At 40.6% G+C, this 27,956-nt stretch overlaps 1 protein-coding gene across 3 annotated transcripts in view; it reads left to right on the forward strand.

Moving 5' to 3' along the window:
* The window catches only part of EPM2A (EPM2A glucan phosphatase, laforin), a 199,398-nt gene that overhangs the window by 63,639 nt on the left and 107,803 nt on the right, over window positions 1–27,956 (forward strand). For 2 of the 3 annotated variants that reach the window (XM_079146878.1, XM_079146877.1), the window contains exon 3: window positions 16,609–16,850. In XM_079146878.1, the coding sequence (XP_079003004.1) occupies window positions 16,609–16,850 (242 nt within the window). Of the gene's footprint in view, window positions 1–16,608; window positions 16,851–24,127; window positions 25,613–27,956 lie in introns of those variants that run through there. The other variant, XM_079146876.1, reaches the window with a different exon arrangement.

Here is a 27,956-nt window from a genome sequence, read left to right on the forward strand (position 1 = left end):
TCAGCTCCCTTCTGAGAATCTCAGATAAGTGGTCCAAATTACATCTAAGGAAAATTCGCCAAAGCATAATTACTTTTCATCAGGGTGCCACAAATAATGAAGGAAAGGAACGCTGGGAGTACATTGTACTCTCCCTAATCACCATCATTTTAAAGAGCTGATGTAGAATTCCTTACTTCAAGACAAATTGTATAGCTTTGGTGGTAAATTAGGCATATTTTCTAAACACTAAATTATATTTCTTCTAATTTACATTTGGCTAAGAAAAGCTGACTAGCAGCGGAATATGAGAGATAAGGTTTGCAGCTGCCATTTTCACACAGTGCATTTTGTCTGTTCTCAATAGCTTCCTGTGTTTCTATTCATATTGAATGAATCCCCTTCTTTATCTTTCTTGGTGAGATAAATTTCTCGGGGCTGCTGTCTTTGCAGGATGCCGGTCGATTCCTTACTTCACCTTGTCTCTCCAGCCTCCCTTCCCCCACCCCACCTAAGAGCTACACTTGCAGTGAGCAATAGGTGATTAGTGTGGGTAGAAAGAGTGAAGGCTCGTCTGGTGATAAACTACTGTGCAGCATAAGAAATCCTCATCAACAGAATTTTGTGTAATACTTCTCTGCATTTAGGAATATCGGAGAAATTCTAGAACTGGATAATTTTCACTTGAGGCCCAGTGGAACATCTGAGAGTGATACGTTGAGGTTTGACTACAAGTTCAACCACTGATTAGATATGGGGGACATGCTTAAACTCTGCATGCCTCGGTTTATTTATCTATAATATTAGGATAACAACACCTATCCTTTAAGGATCAAATAACATAGCAAGAACATTTTCAAGGTTCATGCTTGATTAATAGTAGTAATTATAAAGGAAAGAAAAGGTTTTCAAGAGGGCGTGTAGACTCCTGGGGAGTTCATGAGAGAAAATGCCTATCACGTGAAAGTGTCTTTTAACCAGGGTCCAGACCTTCAGCTCAGCTGTTTCCCGTTGAACTGTTTCTTCTCCACAGCGGCCCTTCTGCAGTGCTCACTGTGTGTCCTTCCAGCCTGTATCATCAAGAGCCTCCCACCCACAGCCTCTCCCCTTTTGCACTCTGTGTGTAGTGAGTGTTCCCTTTTTTCCTACAGGCAATGGACTAGATGAAATAGAAATGCCCATTCATACAATGGGCCTCGAGGATAAGATGATATATTTTTTTCAACCCTCTGAAGCACAAAGTATCATGATTCTATTTTCTAGTTGAGGAAACTGAGGCACTGAAAGGTTAAGTAGCCTGCCCAAGGTGACAGAGCCAGTGGGCTGGGATTCGAATTGAGGCATCCTGGCTTCACGTTGGTGCTCTCAGCCACCTCCCACCTCCACATACCATCTGCGTATCATTCTGCAAGAGCTGGAAGGTGCTTTTTCAGTCCAGTTATTTCTGTATGCACATTAGAAATAAGAACTACAGAGAGATTCAAGTGACTTTGCTAAGGTCACGGGTATCACTGACAACTGAGATCTTTCAACAGATCACTTAATCACTGCCTTGGACTACCTAGGACTTAATGAAAGGCTTCAATTCATCCTTCATAAACACATAAAATCCTTTTAAAAATGAGTAATCGCCTCTAATTTCTCCTTTTTACATTTATATTTCTAGAACCAATTTTATTTCAATGGAACAAATACAGAGTTTGATTTTTAAAAGGTGGAATTTTAACATTCTGATGGGCCATCCCCTATCAAGCTGCCATTCTGTCTCCAGCTCTGACCTCTTTCTCAGGCTCTCAATCAGTGATTCCTCAGCCTCAGTGCACTTAGAATAAATGATTTTGGTACCACCTCACCACCTCAGAAATTCTCGTTTCTTATTTATTTATGTTTGTTTTATAGTTGCCAATGCATCTTTTATTTTATTTATTTGTGGTGCTGAGTATTGAACCTAGGGCCTCACACATGCCAGGCAAGTGCTCTACCAATGAGCCACAACTCCAGCCTCTGAAAGTCTCATTTCATGGAGGACCTGGTAGAAGATTTCAAAAGGCAACTCCAAGAGATGCTCCTGTGTGGGCAAGGCTGTGAGGCACTGCTGCAGTGTCTTTGGTTTTTCCTGCCCAGAGTGTCTACCTGCATTAACAACTCACATTTAAAACACACATGGCAGGAGACCTAAATGATGCTTATGATACACAGGATATGATCATAAAGATGTGACCACATTCCAGCCAGGAATGGAACTTGATTATTGCAGGTGAACTGTGCTAATGGCTGTAATGATCAGTTTCATGTGAGTGAGACCTTTGGATTGACCAGCATAGCTGCAGAACCAGACTGACTCTGTAGGACTCCAGGATTGGAGAGGTTGCTGTGAATCTGTGTGGCTCTGATAGAGGTGGGTTTCTTCCTTTTATGTAGCTGTCATGTTGGGAGGGATGAGGATGGAAGAAACACGTGTTTTGAAGACTTAGGTTTTCCTTCATTCTCCACCTACTTACAAATATATAATTATTTCTAATAGAAGGCTTTGGAAAGGCAATCACATGTAGTAGAATAACTTAGGATAGAAACAGATCATCTCTCTGTGAGAACAAATAGAATAAAAATCATCAGGGACTTGAGACAGTCTAATTACTAGTGTTGAACACTAGATTCGTCTATAAGTTTTCTGGCAGTTAAGGCAAAAAAGGAAGCATGTTGAGTTACACAGTTTTATATTCTGGGTAAAAACAGCTTTAACATTCATCTGCAGAGAAAATTGTTATTTTTTTAAGTTAAACTCAACCAATAATTTAACACAAATACCCTTGGGATAACACAGTTGAAAATGTCTTCACTATGATTTGTCGAAGTCACAGAAGTGCTATTCAGTGGATGGCAGTGGAATGGATGAACTAGATACAACGAGCTGGTAAAGCTCGTTTCAGTGGATCACTCCTTCATTCATTTATTCCTTTGATCATTTATTTACTTTTGAGTCTGTGGTGGGCACATTGTTATGACCTGGGGAGATGGTGGTGAATGAGGGCCTCTTCTCAGGCAACACGGTAGAGTCAGAAATGCTCAGGAAAACCAACAGTTCACAGCAGAGGCAGGAGCCTGAACTAAAGATGGGTGATCGTATATACCTTTAACAAAGGTAAGGGCTAAGTTTAAACTCACCAAATTTAACAAAGATATGTATGGGATGCCATGGGAAGACAAAGAAGGAAGAGCACAGAGAGCCACTGGGGGATCAGGGAAGATGGTGGACTTAATCAGACACATAAGTGGTGCAAATGCACATGAAGAGGCAGAGAAGCCGAAGAGGTGGGAAACGGAGGGTGCATGGCGCTTAGGAAAATTACAGACATCCCCCCCCTAAGCTGGATGGTGGGTTTATATGGTAATGTGTGGTTCAAGATTCCACAGGGTCCAAGGGTCATGTCAAAGTATGGAAAACATGAAGGGCAGTCACCTCAGTATTTTAGGCAGGGAATCCCATGATTTGTGTTTTAGAAAGATCACTCTAGTGGTATGGAAGGAAGGCAGACTGCAGAGTCACTTAGGAGGCTGTGGGTGTAGTTCACTGCGTAAGTGCTGAGGACCTGAAGGAAAGCATGGTATCAGAGAGCAGGGACGGAGCCCACAACTAGCCTGCAAACTGGCTTGTTGGTAGGTTCATGACTGTGGCGAAAGGGAGGGAAGAGTCAAGTCGAGTTTCCTGGCTTAGGTGCCTCCTGGCACGATTCATGGAGATCAGGAACAATAGAGGAGAACCCAGTTTGTGGGTAGGGAGCAAAGAGTGGAAGGGGTGAGATGAATTTAGTCCATCCTTATGGGACGTGCAGTGGAGAGCTCCCATACGGTTGAGATCTGAGCACAGGGCGATAGATTTGGAATTTCCCAGCATGTATCTGGCAGTTCAAGCCATGTATGCCAGTGATCTGCTGAGTGATACGAAGGAAGATCGGAGTTCGGGACTTTGAGAAACACTCACACTTAGAAGGCATAAGGGAACATAGCATATGAAGGTAAGAATAAACTAGGAGTATGTGGGGGTAATAGAAACGATAATAGATTATATCTAACTACCCACTAATGTAATTTGGAAGAGAAATAGAAAAGAAGTGTGTATTAAACTGTCTTTGTGAAATGGCAGTCATGCCAGGAGGGACTTGGTAGGTGCCGGGTGTCTCGCTGATGGGCACTGCACTGATTTTCTTTCATTCATTCTTTTCATTCTTTCTTCATTTCCTCTCCCTCTCCCTCTCCCTCTCCTCTCCCTCTCCTCTCCCTCTTCATAGGATAGAGGAAGCTTTATCCTTTGTTTTTCTGGGAACTTTCCTACTTTCTGACATCCCTCCCCTCCCCTCCCCTTACCCTTTCCCCTTCCCCTTTCTTCCTTCCTTCCATCCTTCCTTCCTTTTTATGGTGCTGGGAATTGAACCCATGACTCTGCACATATATGACAAGCAATCTACCAATGAGCTACATCCTCAGCCCTTCTTGTTTTATTTTGAGACACGGTCTCTCTTAAGTTGTTTAGGCTACCCTTGAACTTGCAATCCTCCTGCCTCAGTCTCCCAAGCAGTTGGAGTTATAGGTGTGAGCCACCATGTATGCCTGAGAAGTATTTTAATATAAATAGTTTTTATGGTTCAAGGGACAGATTTAGATATCACATGTATTTCAAAAGTTTGAGATTCAAACTCTTCTAAACTTATGTAATATCTTTACACCCTTGAACCTGTTGTAAATGCAGAATAAATTTCCTCACAGATCTTGAAAACAAGCACTTGGATACAATAAGTGGTGATGACAATGTTCCAGGCTAAGAAACATGAAAGAGAGGATTTTAGTTTACAAAATTTTGAGGTTAATTTTTATCAATTAAGCACTTCACTGAACAGAAACGGAGTGTGCTCAGTGGAGTGTATGATCTTAAATAAAACCATCCTGAAGGTCTTGCTAGGATGAATTAACTGCTGATAGGAGCACCATGCAGCCGAGTGCACTTTCAGGGTGAGTAGGGTTATTTGAGACTCACCAACTTAAAAATGACGATTTTAGTTTGGGTAAGATTAGTGCTTAATTCTCCCTGTGAATTTTACTTGACTCCATGTTGGACTGCTTATTAAAGACCTTTCCTTGTTAGGAATAACGTAAATCAAGTTTCACTGATACTTGATCTCTTTTGCCATATCTGTGGACCTCAGCGTCCTGGGGTGCACCCCATGTACCTTGACCCCAGGCTGAATGAAAAGCAAAGCTCCCTGGAGACATTTTAGGTCGCAGAATTACAGTATTCTTAGTTATTTCTCCTTTGTTTCCACCCGCACAACTACTCACCATTCATAGGGTAGAGGAAGCATTATCATCTGTTTTTCTGGGAACTTCCCCACTTTCTGACATTCCTGACCACAGCACCACTGATTGCGTCAGAGTTACCAACCACGTACAGTCCTCGGCGCCCCATAAAGTTCAAGCCTTATGTGCAGTTTTCCCAGTTTTCAGCATCCATGTATAAAAAACTTTGACTGAATTTTTTTTATTTGTTTTTTTATTTTTTTTATTGTAAACAAATGGGATACATGTTGTTTCTCTGTACATGACGTAAAGGTATACCATTTGTGTAATCATAGATTTACATAGAGTAATGTTGTTTGATTCATTCTGTTATTTTTTTCCCTTACCCCCACCCCTCCCACCCCTCTTTTCCCTCTATACAGTACTTCCTTCCTCCATTCTTGCCCCCCTCCCTAACCCTAACTTTAACCCTAACTTTAACCCTAACACTAACCCCTCCCTCCCCCACTATGTGTCATCATCCACTTATTAGCGATATCATTCGTCCTTTGGCTTTTTGAGATTGGCTTATCTCACTTAGCATGATATTCTCCAATTTCATCCATTTGCCTGCAAATGCCATAATTTTATCATTCTTTATGGCTGAGTAATATTCCATTGTGTATATATACCACAGTTTCTTTATCCATTCATCAATTGAAGGACATTTAGGTTGGTTCCACAGTCTGGCTATTGTGAATTGAGCAGCTATGAACATTGATGTGGCTGTATCTCTGTAGTATGCTGATTTTAAGCCGTTTGGGTATAGGCCAAGGAGTGGGATAGCTGGGTCAAATGGTGGTTCCATTCCAAGTTTTCTAAGGAATCTCCACACTGCTTTCCAGAGTGGCTGCACTAATTTGCAACCCCACCAGCAATGTATGAGTGTACCTTTCTCCCCACATCCTCGCAAACACCTGTTATTGCTTGTATTCTTGATAATCGCCATTCTACTTGGAGTGAGATGGAATCTTAGGGTAGTTTTGATTTGCATTTCTCTTATTACTAGAGATGTTGAACATTTTTCCATATGTTCGTTGATTGCTTGTAGATCTTCTGTGAAGTGTCTATTCATTTCCTTAGCCCATTTGTCGATTGGATGATTTGCATTCTTGGTGTAGAGTTTTTTAAGTTCTTTATAGATTCTGGAAATTAGTGCTCTATCTGAAGTATGATTGGCAAAGATTTTCTCCCACTCTGTAGGCTCTCTCTTCACATTGCTGATAGTTTCCTTTGCTGAGAGAAAGCTTTTTAGTTTGAATCTATCCCAGTTATTGATTCTTGCTTTTATTTCTTGTGCTATGGGAGTCCTGTTAAGGAAGTCTGGTCCTAAGCCGACATGTTGAAGATCTGGACCTACTTTTTCTTCTATAATCTGCAGGGTCTCTGGTCTGATTCCGAGGTCCTTGATCCATTTTGAGTTTAGTTTCGTGCATGGTGAGAGATATGGGTTTAGTTTCATTCTGTTGCATATGGATTTCCAATTCTCATCATCCATGCATAAAAAAATCTTTGACTGAATTTTTAATAAAACACAAAAAGAAATTTTAGACCCATATAAAAATGCCAGTGTGTACCATAAATAAGGAGAGAAGAGAAATATTTTACAACCAAGGGAGGTCATTATATAAACACAAACATTTTGTTTCTAGCAGATTCTTCACTAAGAAATCAAGAAAGAGAACAAAAGAATCTAAAAATTTCCCTGCAATTATAGAATTAAAAAAAATAACCTCTGAATGGTTAATATTAGGCCTGTAATATTAGTATCGGCAATAGAGATGAAATGCTTGCCTCTGGCAGGATCTTATTCCATTGACTTCCCCACTGTACCTGAGCATCGTGAATAGTATCAAACCACTGGGACACATATTAAGAGTATAATAATAGTATTGGGAGTAAATTACTAGAGTAGCTGTTGCTATTCAAAGTGTGATCCACAGGTCAGCAGCATTTTTATTACATGGGAGCTTGTGAAAATGCAGAATCTCAGGCTTCAACTTAGGTGTTTGCTCGATCAGTATCTGCACATTAATGTGATCCTCAGTTTGTCTGCACATGAATATTTGAGAAGCAATGGTCTAAATAAACAGTAATCATTTTTTTCTAGAAAATTATAATGAAAAAGTCTGTTGCTCAAAATATTTAATAGAATCTTTACACCAGGCATTCCTTATATTTTACTGAATCAGATAATTAGCTGCAATGAAGAAGACATTAGCATTTTTTAAAAAGAAGAAAAATCATGATTTTTTTCATTTTCCAACTGTCTCATTTTCTAAATTCATTTTTGTTCTACAATTGATGTAAAGATTCATAGAGCCAAAGAATTAATTTTTATAATATCTCTTTAAAGCAGGGGCGCTTGCCTGCAATCCCAGTGTCTCAAGAGGCTGACATAGGAGAATCACTAATTCAAAGCCAGCGTCAGCAAAAGCAAGGTGCTAAGTAACTCTGTGAGACCCTGTCTCTAAATAAAATACAAAATATGTGTACAATGAATTAAAAAAAAATACAACATAGGGCCGGGGATGTGGCTCAGTGGACCAGTGCCCCTGAGTTAATTCCCTGGTAACCCCCCAAAACAAAATCACTTGAGTGACTTGATTAAGTAACTAAATCTCTTTAATTGTGTACCACCTTGTCTATAATGAATATTTCCTTGATATGAGTTAAATTTAATTATGGGCTACACATCCTGTGTACAAAGCTCTTCCATTAATAAAACTCCACCTTATTAACATTTCACTGATAGAAATAAAGACCGATGGCAAAAGAAAGGAAGTTAAATACCTCGATATTATCCTACTTTGGGGTATATGGGCACCATTAGCACATGCCCAGTAAATACAATGTTGATTGAGTTTGAATTTCGTACAAATATGTAGTGAAGAAACATAGACATTGGCTTCCTTGAATGTGAACCTGGCTGGAAAAGGTAGATTATAGTATCACATTAGTAAACATGGAATTGCTTTTGACTCCTCCCTTTCCTCAGCCACTGCACACAGTTAATGTGCAGGTTCTGATGTTTCTGCCCGTGGTGTCCACCTTGGAAGTGTCCACTCCTCTCTGTCTGCACCCTAACTGTGTTCATCCCATCCAAACATTCTCCCTCTTTCTCTGTAGTTTCTACTGTACCTCCTGCCCAATCCATTTTCTACCTAACACCCCGTGCTGCCTTTTAAAACTAAATTTTTTAAAGTCCACATCACTCTCTACTTAGAAATTCTTCACCACGTTTACATTAGCATGTGAATTTCCTAGCATGTACATAAGGTGGTAGGCATTTTAATCTGTCTGCTCCCACATTCTTCCTCATGTCTTGTTCCATGTCTCCAGATTTTTTGCAGTTCCTAAGGTATACCTGACTCTCACCATAAGGACGTTCTATATCTTGCTCCTTTTCCTATATCAGACCCATTTTTCTTTTCAGAGGACTTTTCTGTCTAACTGAAGACTTGCTTCCACATGGTTCTCTTCTTAACTTCTGCTGTTGCCCTCATGAAGTCTACAGATTTCCTACATTTTGTGTATTTGTGTGTGTGTGTGTGTGTGTGTGTGTGTGTTGTCCCCCTCAAACAGTGTGGGCTCGAGTGAAGACTGTCTTGCTCACCGCTGATGGCTGAGGCAAGAAGCAGACATCATTCCGTGTTTGTTGAATGGGCAGGATGACTTTAGGACAAATGTGAAAATTCATAAGTTTAATTTTTTATTACTTCCTGAATCTCCTGTGGTTCCTAATTCATTATGCAAGTGATTAATTTTAAACAAATCCTTCCAAGTTCATTATGTGAAAAAATTTTAAAGATGACATTTTACTCTTCCAAGGAAGGCTCAGCTCTGGAAACAAAAATAACACACCAAGAGGACATGTTAATGGGATCACAAAATTGCATCAAGGTCACTAGTTGAGGCCGCAGGCCTAGTTATCTGTCTCCGTGTTTGTACTACCTGTGGTCGACCTTAAGGAAGTGAAGTGTGCTGACTGCCCTCTTTACCACCATGATCACTCAGTGTGGCATACAAATAAAATTTCAGGACAACAAATACTCAAAATAAGAAGGCCAGACTCTCTTGGAATCAAGAGGCTTACAAGGTTATGACCCTAACTCTCAGCTATGAGTTTGGGAGGGAGACTGCCTTTACACATTTCTGACGATTCTCAGTTGAGGCCCATTCTTTGAAATCCACAGAAGGGGCTCAACATGGTACACCATTTATGGAGCTAAACACCTCAGGACTTGAGAACTGAGTCATGAGATGGAAGGAAGCCTAAATGGGTTAGGGCTTCCACCACATGGGAGGTGCTTAGGTGACAAGTTGAAGGACATGCATGAAGGACAGAAAGAGGGCACTGTCGTGACTAAGAGAGCAGTTGGCGCACCACAGTCAAATGATGGTGGTACTTGTAGAATTCCAGCCATCAGGATGAATGGTGGGAAATATCTGTTAAAGGCTTCCAGTGTCCCTGATCTACTGATATTGAAAGACCTGCACAGGTGCATTTTAAGCCTGAAAGTTTAAGCCTCTTTAGTCTGTTTGGACTGCCATGGGTGACGGACATGGTAGCAGTGTGTTGCTTCATTTATCTGGATTCTGGGAGACCCAGGTTTCTGCAGGGCTGGAGTTTCTGAGGGCTGTGGGAGACGAATCTATTCCAGGTCCCTGTCCTTGTCTCGCAGGCCATCTTCTCTCTGTGTCTTCACATTGTCCTCCCTCAGTGTCTGTGTCCAGATTTTCCCTCTTATAAGAACACCAGTCATCTTCGAATATCCAGGGCCTCTCCAGATGACCTCAGTTGAACTTGATTACTTCCACAGAGACCCTACCTTTAAATGAGTTACACCCTGCAGAACTGGGAGTCAGACTTCAACACATGAATTTTTGTGGATGCAATTCAATCTATAAGAGGGTTTCATAATTAATTGAATTACATGGTATTTAATAATATAGAAATTAAAAGAACAGTATGTCAAGAATTATTCACTCAATTTGGCTATAAACTACATGGCATATCCAAAAAATATATAAAGTAACTGCATTTATAGAAATTAATGTGTGCTTTATATACAGTGTAGTCTACCACCCATAGCAAACCATAATAAAACTATGTTTTAATAAAGAAGCTAATTTGTATCACTCCAAATTGGAATGTGTCTTGAAGCAGTTATTCAGCCTTAACCAGAGCCTGGTATAAGCACCCTTGTGGGGTAAAGAAGTTTAATATTAATAACTTAACCCTTGATGTTAAGAGGACACATTTTTAGCAGAAGGAACTATCTACTGTGTGCTAATGAAGCTTGGAGTTTACTAGAGGTTGATTTTAATGTTTCGTTTGCTTTCCCACTAATGGGATCTAAATGATAGGATTGATAGACTTTTTTTCTTTATTCATTATTTAACAGCCAGTTCACATTTTAATTTTACATTTAATTGCCCATAACAAAATATTAAATAAGGTAAATGTAGCACAATTATCCAAATTGAGAAATGTGCTTTAAAATTTTTTAAAAAAATTTTGTGGTTCCTTGGTATGATAAGTAAACAAAAGCCTATATTCATCCATTGGTTCCAGCGGTCCTGGGTTTTCCTCATCTTTTTTCTTTTATGGACACACAAGAATGCTAATTTTTACCTTCAGGAAAAGGTTATTCTGTCACTTCTCACGGCCATTAGTGATGGTACCTCCGATGCAGAGTCCATGCAATGGACTTGTCTCCTGGTATCTCTTGTCGTTTCCACACCAGCTCCTCCTGTCAATATCCTGCAGTGTTTTTTGCCAAGTGCTCGGATGCTCATTCTGTCTGATGTCCTCATTATTGCCAGTGAGTCCTTCTTTGACAGACGGCTGAGGTGGAGCAAGCAGCTGATTCGTATGCCTCAGTAGCTGTGGTATCACAGGCCTCCTCTGCCTGACAGGTGAAGCAAACGGTGTAGTATTGTGGTGTGACTACCTGCAACCACAAGTCAGGATTCACTCAAATGAATTGCATTGATTTTGATTTGCAGTCCAGGAATGTAAGGTTCCACAATGTCAGCCATCTGTTTCTTTCCCCTGGTCTTTAGCTAAGTTTTAATATCGCTAAGATATATTTTTATTTCAATCTAGACTGGTTGAATCACAGCAGAAAAAGGAAAAATTCAAGCTCATATTTTTTTTCTACAAAAGTTTATTCTGAGTGTAGGGAACTACATTAAATATTTGTTGGGCTCACAGGTAGATTTAGTGCTGACTTTTTAGAAGACAGGTGTGTTGAACACATGGACACGTTTTCTCTTAGAACCCTCTCATGACAGGTTTCCATTCCTCTCTCTGTCTGGGAATCATTTGCAGCCTTGAAACTATTTTTGGAGAAAGGAGTGGACTTAACTTCATGTGTACATGTGTAGAGCTGAGCAAGTCAGTTTCCTCTCACCTCCAGATCTTTACTGCTTTTCAAAGGTACCTATGTCCATAAGCTAAGCTTCTCTTATAGGCTTTTGGGGACCTGCCAGGCTAGCGGTCCTGAAATCAATCTCTTTACGTAATTTGGTTGATTTTAGGGTTAGGATTAAGGTTCTAAAAACAGCAACAAAATCAATCAAACAAACAAACAAACAAGACAAATAATCCACAGAATCATGGACCTCACTACAGAGTTCCTTTAACAATATCTTTGGGATGGATCCTGTTAATAGATGCTTTTATAGAAGTACCTCATGTGATATGAATGCAAAGCCAGGTTTGGGAACTTCTGTCTGGGTTGACAGTGTCATTATCCATTTGTACAGTGGTTCTCTTACTTTTCCAAATAATCTATAGTAGATCAGCCAGAAATCTCTGGTATAACTCATAATCTATGGTAAATTATCCATAAAATCATTCTCTGGAAGTTTTATAATGTAATTTGCAATAAAATTGTAAGCTATAACTTTTATTCCTTTATTACGTCTTTGAATTTTGGTATATCTTGCACTAAAACTACCTTAACAGGATTTTTATTCCCTAAATCTCATATTTCAACAAGCTTTTTTTCACTTTATAAATCCCGATATTAAAAATTATTTAAAGTATCACTGACATCCAAAAGAAGATGAGATAAGTAAAAATGGCTTTTTAGTAGTGTTAAGTTATTCTCTTCTGAATGGATAAGTAGAAATTTAATTACTGTTTAGAAAGTACATTATACATCCTGTTACCTCTAGTGTGTCATGGAACTAGACAAACAGTCCGTACTGCTAGAGAACAAACTGAAATGGGATGCACAGGAAGTGCACTTTGGCTGTCTGATGAAGCGGAATCCACAATGTATGGGTTTTCCACAAGCCCCACTGTTGTCTCCACATTCTGTGTAGTAGTTGAGTAAATTCCCTTTATTAACTTAACTCTCTATCCTTGATTATGGTGTTTGTTATGTCTTTCTTTGGTTATCTGTCTCCTAGATTCATGGCATCTTATTTTAGAAAATCAGGAATCATTTTATACCCGTTTCTTAAGTATGGTTTGAATTCTAGTAATGTGGAGGAAAAGTCAACTATGTTATGAAAAGGCTGGAAAAGCCTGACACAGGAACTGGAGAATTCATGTGACAAGGATATGTGGGTGTGTATTGTAAGGGTCTATTTCCCTCAGAAATGGAATGTGGGAAGTTCATATGTGAAGGCACCAATTTTGACTTGTTCTAAGTTTCTCTATCATTAAAAAAAAAAAAAAAAAAAAAAAAAAATTGAAGACCAGAGCAGAACAAGGTAGCAGAATAATACCTCTTTTAGTTGTTTTAGCAACAACTTGATTCTATGTGCTGACTCTGGTTGAGGATTATGGTTTCTTATTTTGAAGATTCCACTGTTCCAATATACCCTTTGTTATTTCTATGAATTACTCTTTAGCTGTTATGTAAAACTTATGTGAAAAATCAGCCAGTCACTTTATTTTTACATTCATTGACTAGCCAAATATTAAGTGCTACCCACTCAAAAAGTACAACCTTCAAGAGAACTCTTGACTAACATTTGGAATTTAGCTTGCCTGTCATGAATATTCATTTTGACATTTTGCCAGTTTCCTTTAAGACTTTTCCAGCAAAACATTCATTACTGCTCAATATTTCATATTGCTTGCTTATCTGAGATGCCCACTTTCTTCTCTTCCAGCACCACGGACATTAGTGTGCTCAGTTAAACCTCAAAGTATATATATGGGAGTCCAAAACCACATCCCACTGGCATTCAGCTGGAGAAGGAATCCTTAAAGGATAATGGAAAGAAGGATGGACCATCTAGATAGAGGCAGGTCCTGTTCCCACTCGAAACTTCCACTCTGAGAGGACTAAATATCAGTTAACAATGTCCTGGTCAGTCACAGATCTTGGATACTCTACAAATGTCCTTATTTGTGGTTGCTTGGTCCACTGGGTTCAAGGAACTATCTGAGAATTCTTTGGAGTTAGGAATAGGGTGAAAAGTCCTTGGCATCCCATCCCTCTTTCTAATACCATTCCATCCTTCCTGAGTTCTAACTTTTTTTCCCTTTATTTTTACCATGATAGTCCTCAATAAGGATTTTCACAAGGAAATTCCTAAAAAACAAACAAACAAAAAAAAAAAAAAAAAAAAAAAAGGAGGGAAATCATCTTCTGTTGGACAATAGGGCTGAGACTTTGGAAAGGTAGTGCTAGATCTCATGAGATATTTTCCCTGAGGATGAGTAATACCCATGTTCAAGGATTAGCCAGTTGGCTTCTCATGTTGACATCAACAATGACAATAGCCCAAAGGAAAAGGGAATAAACCAAAACAAGCTAGATTCCATATTTTAAAAATTAGGGAGTGTTCTACACCTTGCAGCCTTCAAATGAAGAATATAGACAACAATGAAAATTTGACCCAACATTCAGTGTAATACATTACAAAGTAAATGACCAAAACCAGTAATTATTGTAAATTGACATAAACTCCAATTGTGTTTCTTATGCATACACAATTGTCAGTTCTATTCAAATATATTACTTAATTGTGTTTATTCTTTACAAAATTCCTAGGAATTATTCTTAGGCTCTTTCTAAAGATGAGCACACCAAAAGCTTAGAGAAGACAGATACTTTGACTTGAAATCAGATGGTTTTCTCCAAGCACTTTTGAAAGTGTCCTATGAGAATCAGCATTGGAACTGTTCTGGCTGTGTTTATAAAAATATTATAGTGCTGTGCAATATCTAATACTGGGCTTTTGTTTTACTCTCTAGACCTCCCCTTATAAACATGCATACATATTTTTAAATATGACATGAACTATCATATTACTCAGAACAGCATAACTGATGAGCCACAGGCTCTTGAGTCAGATATGTTGGTTGGTCTTACTCCTGTTCACATTCCTTATAAGGCTCTACACTACCTTATTTTCCTACCAAGTCTTCCATACCTTGGCGTTGTTGACATCTTGGATCAGACAGTTCTTTATTGTGGGGGCTTGTCCTGCTCATTGTAGGCTGCTGAGCAACATCCCTGGTCTTAATCCACGAGACACACAGCACCACCCATTGTGTTGATCCATACTGTCTCCATAATTTTGCCAAAGAACTATAGAGCAAAACTGCCCCAGTCAAGACTGACTCTGAAGTCAGTATGAAGGAACTAACCAATCCTTCTGCTCAGTTTCTTTCCTGCATATTAAGATTTTCAAGAAATAAATTTAGGCATTGTATTTATCAGAACAAGGCTAATTATGCTGTGTAACAAACAAGGTTAAATCGTTTAACAAAGATGCCATTAGCTCTCTAGGGCAGCTGTCTTCCTGCAGTAGCTTGATGGTCCAGGTAGTGTCAGACTTTCAGCAGCTCAGTGTCCACACACACTCACATCATCACAGTGGTACAAGAGTGTGGCGAACCCTGCCAACTCTTACACAGGAAGTGGCACGTCACTTCAGCTCACATTGTATTGAAAAGAACAAGTCACCTGTCTGTGTGTAACTTGAGGCAGAGAGGAATTTTGAACCTCCATGTTTGAAAAGGAGTATCTGGGAATACTGGTGAGCATCAATATAAAGTTGTTCTCTGATAACTATTGTCTGATTGCCCTGCATTCTAGGCAACATGATTCTAGTAAAATTTGATATACAGAACCTGACCTGGACAGAATGTGTACACATGAAACAATTAGTGAACAAGATGATATGTATTACATGCAGTAAGTGATGATATGCATTAAATTTATGTATTAGCTTATTAAAATACATTTTTATGATTTTTATACTTTATGATATTAAATCCATAATATCTATGATATAACAGAGTGTGATATTTCTCTATTTTGTGTTTTTAAAATATTCTTCAATAAATTTCATTGTTCCTTTTGGTTAAATACATTCCCAGGTGGTTTATAGTTTGTGATTATTTTTGCATGAGAGCTGTCTCCCACTCCCCACTCTGTTTCTTCCTGGCTATTGCTAGTACAGAGAAAAGCGATTTGGTTTTTGTACACTTTCCTTCTCTCAGGTGTTTTAATCTGAATGATTTAAATACTTCACATATCTTTTGTAGTTGGATCGCTTAGGAAGGTGGTTCTCCAGGTGTAGCTCCTGAACTAGCAGTGTTAGCATCACCTGGGAACTTGTTAGAAATCTTGGAGTCTTGGAATCATGAATCAGACCTATCGATTAGAAACCGAGTGTGGTATCCAGCCTTAGGGAATTTTAGGTATAGGATAATACTTGAAAAAATGATACTATCTTCTCTTTTTTGCTCACAGTAACACTGCTTTTTAAAGCATTAGATCAAACAATACAATGTTGGGTGCTAATGGAATTAATTTTGATTTTATCCAAAAGGAATTTGTCTTTTGTAATTTCTGGTGTTTAGCACATTTGAAATGTCCTATACTATTTAAAATTTTATACAGGGTTTTAAACAGAAATGACTGCTTAATTTTAGCAAATGTTTTTCAGAATTTATTGAGACAATTATAGGAGTTTTCACCTTTAATTTGCTAGCATTTGAAATGTATTAATGGATTTGTGCACTTTTTGCGTTCATGGAATAATACAACTTGATGAGCTTATTTTAATATGTTGTAGATTTGGTTTGCTAATGACCATTTCTTGACATTCTTGTTAATTGAATTATTTGTTCTTCCCTTAACGACAATATCAGTACTCTTTTTCTTATAAATAATATTGATCTCCTATCTTTAAAAATCCAGCTTCTCTTTTGCTAGATTGAAGGGTTAATTGCTTTTTAATGTTCTATGTTTTATGCAGTTACTTAGGCCTCAAATCAGAACAATAGTGACAGTTGATCTCATATGTTTTCATTAGAATTTTACCAAATATCTGGCTGGGTAGTTGCCCTCGCCAAGTGGAACATGTAACCATCAAACTGAAGCATGAATTGGGCATCACTGCTGTCATGAATTTCCAGACAGAATGGGATATTGTCCAGAATTCCTCTGGCTGTAACCGCTACCCAGAACCCATGAGTCCAGACACTATGATTAGACTGTACAAGGAAGAAGGCTTGGTCTACATCTGGATGCCCACACCAGACATGAGCACTGAAGGTAAGGATCAGAAGAGCTGCTCTAACTTCTTGCCGAACGTGTTTTAGGGAAGACCTCTCAGTCTGTCTGTCCTTGTATCTATAATTGAATGTCTTAAATATGAATGGTATAAATATAAAACTTCAGATTCAATGTATTTAATGTGTATCTTTTGATGATTTGGTTAAGATTCTGTTTAACATGGCTTCTTTAATTTTCTTATTTAAGAAATATAGATTCATTGTGTATCTACTACGTGTTTGATATTATGCTGGTTGCCAGGAATATGACAAAAAAGAAGGGTACAGCTCCTGTCTTTGTGACAGTTATAGTCCTAAAGGGATGTGGAACATTAATGGGTAAAAATAAAAAAAATTAAAAATATGAATTTATTTGCTAGGAAGACACTTAGGGAATACTGTGAGAGCAAGAGATAATCTACGAAGGTTTTCTCAGGAAGTGATGTTGGAGTTAAGATCTGAGGGTGGACTGGGGGAAGAGTGAGAGGCAGAGAGACCCCAGGCAGAGGGGCAGCTGGAAGAACCCCTGTGGCAGGAGAGGGCGTGCAGTAGTGCAGGAGCTCCATCCAGCTGCAAATCAGCGGAGGAGGGAAGAACCCTGCCAGGATCTGGGCCACAGTAAGGACTTGATGCTGTCCTAAAGCGGTGACAAGCAGGTGAATGATTGGGAAGCTTGGAAATGCCAAGATTCTTTTTTTCCCTCCGAAAGTGCTCTTTGATTACAGTTGGGAGAATGGACTGCAGGTGAACCTGGGAGGTCCGCAAGGAGGTGAGTGAAGTGGAGACGGTGTGAGAGAATGCAGCTGAGCCAGGGTGTCAGTGGGAGTCTTTATTGATTGCATGAGGGCTTGCTGAGCAGGTCTTTGTGAAAATGAATCACGGTGTCTCCGGTGCTGGGTGCTGTCGAGGAGCCAAGACAAATAAGGCATAATTCGGACCCAATGGGAAGAGGCAGTAAGAGGAGCGCAGAGTATAGTGCAGAGAGGAGTAGATGTGAGAGGAATAAGGAACATGCTCTGGGGGTTGTGGCTTTTGGAGGAGCCCATTCTGTGGAGGAGCACAGGGAGACTTTGTGAATGCTGTGGCATTTGAGGTAGGCATGACTTAGGAAGGTGTGGAGGGAAGAAGGACAGGCGAGAGGGGACCAGCAGCCTCGACTGTGGTTCTGAAGCAAGGGATTTTAAAGGAATGATATATCTCAGACTGGTTGGAGAATGGTTACTTGAAAAGAAGTGGAGGTAGCTGTAGCTGAGAGAACAAAGTAGCTGATACTATCAGCAACATGTCAGCAGGGGGCAGCAGAGAGCTGCAGAGATGGCACAGGCTAAGGGAATTGGTGACCTGCTGTTCTGGAGGAAAGAAGGCAGGGCTGCCCAGCCAGAAAACCAGAAAGTGTTTCTTTCATCAGCCCCACAATGCACGTTATGCATCAAACACTCTACTGAGCAATTTGCATGCATTAACTCATTTAATGCTCTAACAGATCTCTGGTTAGGTATTGTCATTATCTCCATTTTACCTAGGAAGAGACAGGTACAAAAAGTTAAGTAACCTGCCCAGGCCATAGAACTAGAAAGAGGCACAGCCTGGATTTCAAGGCTAGCAGCCTGGCTCAGAACATTGTTCCAAAAAGCAGATTACGAAGCATCTCCCTATGTTCTCACAAATAATCTTGCAGATTCTATGAACCAAGTAGTTTAGTCCCTCAAACTCATGAACAGCTGTTGTACACAGCCATGACTTATAGGGAAGGTAGCTTATCTCCCCCAAAGTCAATGGTATGCAAGGTGGGAGAACCTACCTTCCTGGTCACCTTGACCCTGTATGAATCTCAGGTGGTGCTCCTGGCCAAACTGGGCCTCCTTGTGAGTCTGTGTCTGAACTGAACTTTCATTGAGGTTGGGGCATGATTTTTGTTTCTGAAGGTATGGAACATTATTGCCAGTTTGTTTATTCCCTTTGGTAATCTGATCCAAGGAAGCCTGATTTAGTCTTAAAAGCTCGGCCCTTTCTCAAGGAAGAAAAACAAATAAAAAAAGAAACTTGATTTACATAGAAGAACATTGACTGAATATAGGTGAGCCTTGCCCTGCCCAGCTTGTTACTCGGGGTTCAAAACAGAGAAAATTGTTAGTTCCCAGAGAGCATTTTAATTTAAACTTCTTTGATTCTGACTTGATAATATTGTTACCCACCGAGCAACACAGGAGACAGACCTGGAGAAATTGAGCTAACGCTACCTGGAGCCTCACGTTCCTTCCCATGCACTGATTACCTGAAAGGCCCTGCTGCTAGGAGGTAATTTGCTTGGTATTTTGGAGGCCTGCAGAAACCTGAGGGAAAACAATCCATAAGCACATACAACACGTTGTTGTATTCAAATCTTTTTTGGGGTCATTGGGTCACCAGGTCTGGTGCAGCCATGGCTGTCTTCCACAACGAGGCAGCACAGCAACACGGGTGGTAGCAAACTGAGACCTCCCACCGGAAATAGGCCAAACCCTAAGACTGAAAGATGAGTTTCTTTGGTTCATTCAAACCTGGAGGAGTAATCAAAGAGTTAACAACCATTCCTGAGCATCAGGAAACTTTTTACCAATAGATTAATCTATGTGGCTCGCAATATTAGCACAATGAAAGTACAGATTAATCCAGCTGAATATTTTTAGACCTCTAGAGAAAAGATCCATTTGGAAGCATTTTGAGCTGCCGCACAATGCTGTCAGATAAAGTCTGAGAAGAGAGACAGGCTGTTAGGCTCTCCTGTCACCACTGGTTGTCACAGACCGGTTACAATCAATTCTGCTATTGATCTTACTCTGGTATACTTTGTCATATGTGGAGGGGTCGTTTAGATTTCTTTTTCATTTTTTTTTTGAAATGTGGTTTGTGACTTTTACTTGAGAAATGAAAATCTCCCAAATCCAGTACCCACCTGAACAAAACAAACTAAATCTACTCATTAAAATGCCTTTGCATAGAAAGGATTCAGAATGAGCCTTGACCTCTGTTCCTGCAGTTCTGTGTATGACAAATGGTCTCTCCTGCCTCCCAGATGAGTTAATGTGCCTCCCGGAGTCCTCAGCTAGCCCTCTGTTATTATAGCCTGAGTTCTTTTCTCCCACTCAGCAGACTGAATTCAGCCTGCCATTGTGGGAAGATGCTTACCTTGGAGCCAGAACACCTGGTCTCCAGCCCCATACCTACCGCTGTTGGCTTGTGATGTTGGTAGGCTAGTACCTGCATTGGGAAAAAAGGAATAGTAATTCCTACTTATTGGCGTGTAACGGTAGAATAAGATGAGTGATATGAAAGGGCTTTGAACGTCAACAAGTTGGGACTATATGATTAGTACCTAATCTTAAGTTTCTACCAAAGAATGTCACAGATGAGATGGACTGACTGTGTGTGTGTGTGTGTGTGTGTGTGTGTATCCCTCCAAAGATGGAAAAGAAGATATGCACAAAAAATAATAACATATTAGGCATAGTTCTGCCCCTGGAGTAAGGAAAGGTGTGTGTTTTTGTGAATGAGAAAGGCCATGAATGAACCCTTCAGGTCAACTCAGATAAAACATGACTTTGGGGTCTGACCCGCCCCTTATCTCAGACCCTGATGCCCCAGGCTGCTCCACATTATATGCCGGAATGCTCTCTCTTCTCCTTACCACCTTGACTTTCCCTGTGTGGCTCTCGGGATGCTTTTCATCACTTTAGGATTGGGTTAGCCTGGAGCAGGTGTGGGCTGCAGTTGGGAGACAGGTGTCCATCACTGTCTCATATCAAGTCGGTACTGCTGTCTTCTTGCTGTTGTTTCATTTTTATTCATGATTTAATGAATGTTTATTGAGCATCTACTGAGACCCAAGGCTTGTTTTAAATTCCAAAGTGAGAAACACAGATGGTAGAGTGTTTTGTTTGACCTACATAGGGTTTACAGTTTTTCAACTTAGTTGCCAACACTTAAAATATGGAACATTTTAAATGAAAAGATCTGGATTTTTGCCTTATCATGAGGTATTACTGTCTTTAAGAATGGAAACTTCTTATCAGATTAAGTTCTGCATGGAGACTATATATAGGAAACCTAAAATTTAGCGGCTCTGATTGATTCTGACTCTGAATTGTTCAGGGTATTTTGTGGTAAGCCCATCTTAGTGATCTCTTTTTTGTTCCAAGGCAGGTTTTGTGTTACTCTGGGCTCCTTCGGATGGGCTTTCAAGCAGGGAGATGGGCCTGTTGGGAGCAGAGGGTTTCTCTAGGTTGGGGCGGAGGTGTTATAGGTCACGGAGGAGGATGCTGTTACACAGGGGTAAGAACAGCAGCATAACCAGGTAAGTGGGGTGCAGAGGGACTGAGGACTCAGACTGACAAGATGGGGAGTGGAAGGTATCAGCAACCAGGTCAGTTAGAAAAGGACCTCGCTAGTTAAGATCAGAGGCTTTGGACTCAGACTGGCTTGGTTTCCAGTGGCCACTTAGGGAATAACTTAGGGCAACCTCGGTACCTCTGTTCCTCCATTTAAAAATTAAGGATAGCAATGGAAGGGACCTAATGGTTGGTAAGGGGTGGTGGTTAAATGAACAATTTCATGCAGAATACTTAATACAGTTGGCAGGTAAAAAGGGCTCAGTATGTGTTACCTCTAATTAGTCAGTGTAGGGTGCAGTCTCTAACGGTCAAACTAAGAAGGGCTCCGGCTGAGGCCAGGTTAGGGTGGGAGAGCACCCTGCACTGGCTGCTTCTCTGTGCCCCTTCCAGTGATTTATGTTTATTATGTTACTTAAATGTTTGACAGATCAGGGATTGCTCAGTGATTCTGAGAGGAGCCTTCTGGTGACTACCCCGTGTTGGTGAAGCCTGTGTGAAGCCGGGCACCTTTGGTGCACGTGGCAGCTGACAAGTACTCTGCAGAAGGATGTGTCTGAGATGAGAGAGCCTCTAACATGTGTCCCTTTTTAACTTCTGAACTGTGCACATGCTTCTTAAAAAAACCTTTTACAGATAAAAAGGAAGGGGAAGGTATTACATCATTTGAGCTATTTGGAGCAGACCTGTCCTTGGGGAACCTCTGAGCAGACCTAGAGAAGAGATTCTGACTGGGTCTGTTGAAGAACTTGTTTGGCACGCTGGCCACACTGGCGCCATGCAAGCTGGGCACTGGGGCTGGACTCCTGAGTTCAGCAGCCTCTACTGCAAATGGCGACTGTAGTCTATTCAGAGGTATCTGACAAAACCCTACATTAACATCCTTCTTGTATATTTCCTGCCAAGGTACGTAGTGTCTGGAGAGGCAGCCATAGCAGAGACCTTGTCACATAGTGCCAGGGGTGTCAGGAGCAGGAACTGCAAGTGGGGTTCCATTCCCACCCAGGATTTCTTAGATCAAATCTCCTCCCCAACTCTGAGTGGGATATAAGTCCTGCAGTTAAGCAGGTCACAGCATCTCAGCAAGTCGACCAAACTAACTTGGAGACTTTGCCACCTCTGATCCCCTGACTTAGATGGTGAATCCATGGTGGTCTCTGTCCCTGAGACCACTGCGAGGTGCCTCACTGGCTCATCAGATGCTCTCCATGCCTTGCTGTGTCTCCAGGACATTTAGTACCTGTGGGAGGGTACCAAAAGGAACTTACGGCAGCCCTACCTAGCTCCAGCCTCAGAACACCTGAAGCCAGGAATGAAGGATTGATTCCATGAGTTAAAATTTGTGACTCAGTTGGACACGAGGGATCAATATACACAGGGGAGTTGGCGTGTCTCGGAGACCAGAAATGGAACATGAGTCAGGGCAACAGGCACTAGGGAGAGAGTGATGGAGTCAGAGGTACACACTCCTGTCGGACACATTCTAAGCTGCTGGTTGGTGCCTGTAGCTTTGGATTTCTTCATTAGGGAGACTGACCGAGCAGGCAGCATGGCTAGACTGTTATCCTGGCTTCCTTGCAGACTCCCCCATTCCTGTCTCAGTGTGATGGGCATGAAGCTGAGGTGGACAGGTGACTGAGAGGGCCTTCAAGCCATGGTGGGCTCTTTGGTACACTCAGTTCTTCCAAGCTGCCGGTCCAATTCCAGTGTGTTGGTTAGCTCCTTCAGGGCACTTGTGTTTCAAGAGGGCATCTAAGAGGAAGCACTAAACTCACTTGAGTGCATTTTCTGGGAATTCTAGGCCTTGGAGTAGGTCAGCAGGTGAGGCCCTTTGAGGGAGGGGTTTATCGCCACTTCAGCCATTCAGTGGGGATAGCAAAACGAAGGCCCGGTAGGGTCCTGGGAGGATCCTTCTGGGGCCATTGTGTCCCTCTGTGGAGAACAGAGAGTACCTAGAGAACACTGAGTCCCAAGTATCCATTTATAATCCAGGACTCTGTGGTTTCTCTGTTTTATTCCTTCTTGCAATAAATTTACGAAAAAAACCTCCAAATCATTAAAATCTCTCTAGTGAGAAGCTGTAAATAGAAGAAATTTGGGGCATCCAGGAAATCCCAGGATGGTTGTAGGGTGCTCCTCTGCTCTGCAGGACAAGAGGACGGAGTCTTTCAGCACTCAGCAGGGCGTAGAACATCCTCTCTCAGAAGAAGACATTTGGATAACCTAATAATTGAAATAGCCAGCATAAAGTGACAATGGCTATAATCATAATTTCCTACTAACAAAGAAATTGAATCAGTTTTAGTATTCACTATATCATGATGGAATAAGTGATTGGTTATTCCATATAGATCAATTATAAGTTAGCCATTCCATTTGACAAAAGAAAATTAACATATTGCATTCTATTTCAGATTTCACTTATCTAATTAATGAAAAAGACTGATTCTTTAGCCAGTGTGGAACAGTTCTGTGTTTTACATTTATCTGGAAGAACATTTTCTATTAAATGAAATTTGGGTGACAGGATTTAACATGCTTTTTTTGAAATCTTCCAAAACCACTACCCAATCTCTGTGAGCCCTTGTAAGAGATGTAACAGTCTGTTCCGACCACAGATGATAGCCAACTTTTCTTTGGATGGAAATCTGCATTGATGGTAAAGCGACTCAAAGGAGCAGCGACATCCAGTGAAGGTTCAGAGGGACCCATCCGGTGCCCCTGGAATGTTCTTTCCACTTTGTTACCGGGTTAAGCTTGTCTCACCTCTGCCTTCAAAGCAGAGGAACGCAGACGCCAGCTCACATCCTGCCTCGCTCTGCTGCCCTGTGATGTCGTGGTGCGCCAGGGGAGTTAACGGTAGCATATAAGGCTCCTTGTTCACTTGTATGTGCTGTGCTCTCTCCGTCAGGCCGAGTGCAGATGCTGCCGCAGGCAGTGTGTCTCCTGCACGCGCTTCTTGAGAATGGACACACCGTGTACGTGCACTGCAACGCGGGCGTGGGCCGCTCCACCGCAGCCGTCTGTGGCTGGCTGCAGTACGTGTTGGGCTGGAGTCTGAGGAAGGTGCAGTACTTCCTCATGGCCAAGAGGCCCGTTGTGTTCATTGACGAAGACGCCTTGGCCAGGGCACAAGAGGACTTTTTCCAGAAGTTTGGGAAGATTCGTTCTACCATATGCAGTCTGTAGCTGGCCAACCTGCCTCCCCTTCCTTCCAGTTTTCTTAAGGGTTCTGGGGTGATGTTTGTAAAATACCTAGAAACAACAGTCCCACCTGAACTGGGAGGATGTGGGTGTGTGCTCCTCCTCCAAGCTGCTCCCCGGCTTCTGGGGATGGTTTTCCATGAGGATGTATTTGGGCTGTGTCTGCAATATTTTACAAAGGAAGCTGTGACTGATGCATGGGAAAGGCTGAAAGCCGTTGGGTTGTGCAATATTGTTCGAGCTTTAGACAAAAAAAGAATGTATGCAGTTCCTGCTGGCAGAAGAGTCCTTTGCTTTATAGGCACTGCATTGGTTGTAGTATAGATTCATGAGTGCAGTTTCTTGTTGCATTGTAGTTCCTTGGCATGCAAAAGAAAAGATCGCAGGTTATGTGAATTTCATCACTAGAGTACATGCATGCACGCGCGTGCACACACACACACACACACACACAGCTTTTCTTCTGAACTGAACTAACATTGTGGTCATTTGTCAAAGGAGGGAATAAGGGTAGAAACCTGAACTGCAACCAAAGAAGAGCTCACATAGGCAAAAAGCAGAAGTTTTCTAGGTTGCCAGGTCCCGTTTCATAGTGTAAAGCACTCTCCTAGGCGTCTCCTTCCTTATGTACCTGAAGACCCCATGTGATAAACCAAAGCAGACTAAGCTCCATTTGTTTCACTGAGGTTTAATGAGTTCGCCCAGGGTCTCACAGCTAGTCAGGCATGAGCTGGAGTTTGTAACTCATGTTTATGTCAGGCAGTGCTCTTTTCAACCCATTGGTTTTTCCAGCATAGAATAGTGACTTCAGTTTTGTCCCTCTCAGGATAAGGTTGATTCCCTGCAGAAATTTCTACAGTAAGAAATGAAACAGTGTTCTAATCGATTACCAAAGAATTTAGGTAAGTAGTTCTATTTTGTACAACCTAATTTAAGACATGGTGGGCTGTCTCAAGGCCTGAGCCTTAGCTCAGAAACTATATTCTGAAAAGGAACTATAGAAGAGGAACTGTGTTACCAAAAAAGCCCAACGAACCAAAATTCACACACCATTGTTTCTGATTCTGACTCAACATCAATTTAGTGCAACACACAGTTACTGTGCCTCCAAAATAGGCAATTCATTCCACTCGGTTTTAGAGGAAAAAAAGTTGAGCAAGACATTTTCAAAAGCATACACCCCGGAAATAGACCTATGTTCAACACCCTGGAAACAGACCTGTGTTCAACCAACCATAATGCAAAATTGAGCTGTGCACAGTAGGTTAGAATACAGCAAGGGAATATCTTTCAATTGAGCACCTGTGTGCGGGTGTCTAGCATCTTATTCAGTTGCATCTTCATAGTACACCATGAGGTAGGCTTCATTTTCTCCATTATTTAAAGGAGAAAGCAAAAGCTAAGAGGTTAAATCAGTGTCATTTGCCACATGCTGAGTAAATTCAATGAGATACAAAACTAGGTTTGTTTGACCACAGTTCATGCTTTAAAAAAATTAAACTATAATGCTTATTTATTTTTCTGTTTCTTCTTTCTTCCACAAACACTTACTGATAGACAAGAGAGGTTCTCATACAGGAGGTATAGGGGATAAGAAGGACTCAGGGTAAGTTCCAGTAGAACTCAGAAGAGGGGAACATGTCATAACCATGGCATTGGGGGAAGGTGACATTTTGATATTTGTTTTGGGCAGAGGAGGCTAGATAGGAAACATTTTTTTTTTCTGAGAAGTTTACAAAGTTAAATTTAGAAAGCAGCATTGGATAGTGGGAAGTCTAGTTCTTTTGCTGAAAATAGTAAGAAGTAGTTATTGTATTTTGGAACCCATTTATAGTCCCAATGTGTTATGTAAAATTTAATCTTAAAATGGAATATTTTAAACTAATATACATAAGTGTGTGTGTGTGTGTGTGTGTGTGTGTGTGTGTGTGTGTGTGAGAGAGAGAGAGAGAGAGAGAGAGAGAGAGAGAGAGAATTAATGCCTAAGAAATCCAGCTGTATAATTTCTACTCTAGAATGGCCTTTTGGGGTGGATTTTTCCTTTTCCCTTTTGCTCTGATAAAAACCAGTTTAAGACTGTTACAGAATGTTTTAGAATAACCCTTTTGTCCTCAGTGAATGGAATGTCTAATGTATTTTGAAATCACCAGGATTTTTTGTTAAATAAAAGCATTAGAAAAAGACCTTTGTCTCTGGGATTGTTTTAATGTTATCAGCTTAGTCTGGAGTCTGGAGAAATCAACTGTGTTTTTTGTTTTTGAAGGGGGCAGTCAGCTGAGCTAAATTGTTCTGTCTTTGTCATCCTTACTCTCTCATTAACCTATCAAAAACTGGAAGTTAAATGATGGAAGAAGTCAATGGTGGGAACACCACAAAGAAATGAAGAAAACTTACAAAAATGGGTCTGAGAAAAATCATATCAGATTTGGTGTCATTAGCTGTTTGTCATTGGCATTAACAAAACTTTTGGGGGAGGGTACTAGGGAGTCAACCCAGGGCCTCTCATACATTAAGTACTCATGCTACCACCGAGTTACACCCCAGCCCAACGAACTTCAATCACAGATTTCTCAAAGAAAATTGTAAGATCTCATTCATGGTAAAGAAATGTCCAAGTAGGGTTGTCTCCTTTTAGACTTTCAATGTTATCCTTCTCTTGTTTTATTAAAAAAAAAAAAAATCTGAAAGAATACACACACTCTTTTGGCCAACCTTAAAGTAGTAGGTAAAAACCACTTGGTTTAGCTTAAGAAATAATGATAAAAAAATGTGGGTAGGACTTTGAAAATGATAAGGAGGTAATGGAAGGAGAGATTTGAAAAGGTGTTATAAAAGAAATGAAACTTGCCACATGTGAAAGAAAACCACCGAATAGCTAAACATGGAGTCAGATCAGAAGTCAAAGCTGAAATTATCTTAAAGATAATGTCATTATTTTACATAGGAACAAACAGACCCAGAGATATTAACTCAGTGTTCTGTAGCAAAGAATTGTACTCCAGAGAAAGAGGATACTCCTGGTACAAGTCAGAGGGAGAGGGTACTCCAGGGACAGGTCAGGAGATTTACTGTGCTATTGAGGAATCATAGAAGTGATGGGAATGAGATCAGATAGTATTAGTAGGGGAGAATTGATAGAAGGATTAATGGAAATTTAGGTAAGTAGAAGAAAAATGATTAAAATGAGAAAAAGAGAAGAACAGTGACATTTCCAAAAAAGAGAAAAAGCTGATTTCTGGGGAGTTTGAGAGAGGCCTGACTACAAGGGCAGATGGGGAGCATCCAGTTATTTGTTCTTGTTAGACATCCTGAGTATATGCCTATTTCTCAGAGGGACTAGATTACGTTTGAAAGAAGAACCAGCTAGATGTAATGTGCTGACCATGTTGGATAGGTGTACGGCTGTTGATTACTTTGTAGGAGATGAAAGAAAATCTGAGTGGTGACAGAGCTAAGAATAAAGGAAATAAAAACTGATGAAGCTACCTCTCATTATAGCAATAATGACAATAATATAATAAAAGGAAGAGGAAGAG

The sequence above is a fragment of the Sciurus vulgaris genome (assembly GCF_902686455.1).
Source record: "Sciurus vulgaris genome assembly, chromosome: 7".
Classification (NCBI taxonomy): domain Eukaryota; kingdom Metazoa; phylum Chordata; class Mammalia; order Rodentia; family Sciuridae; genus Sciurus; species Sciurus vulgaris.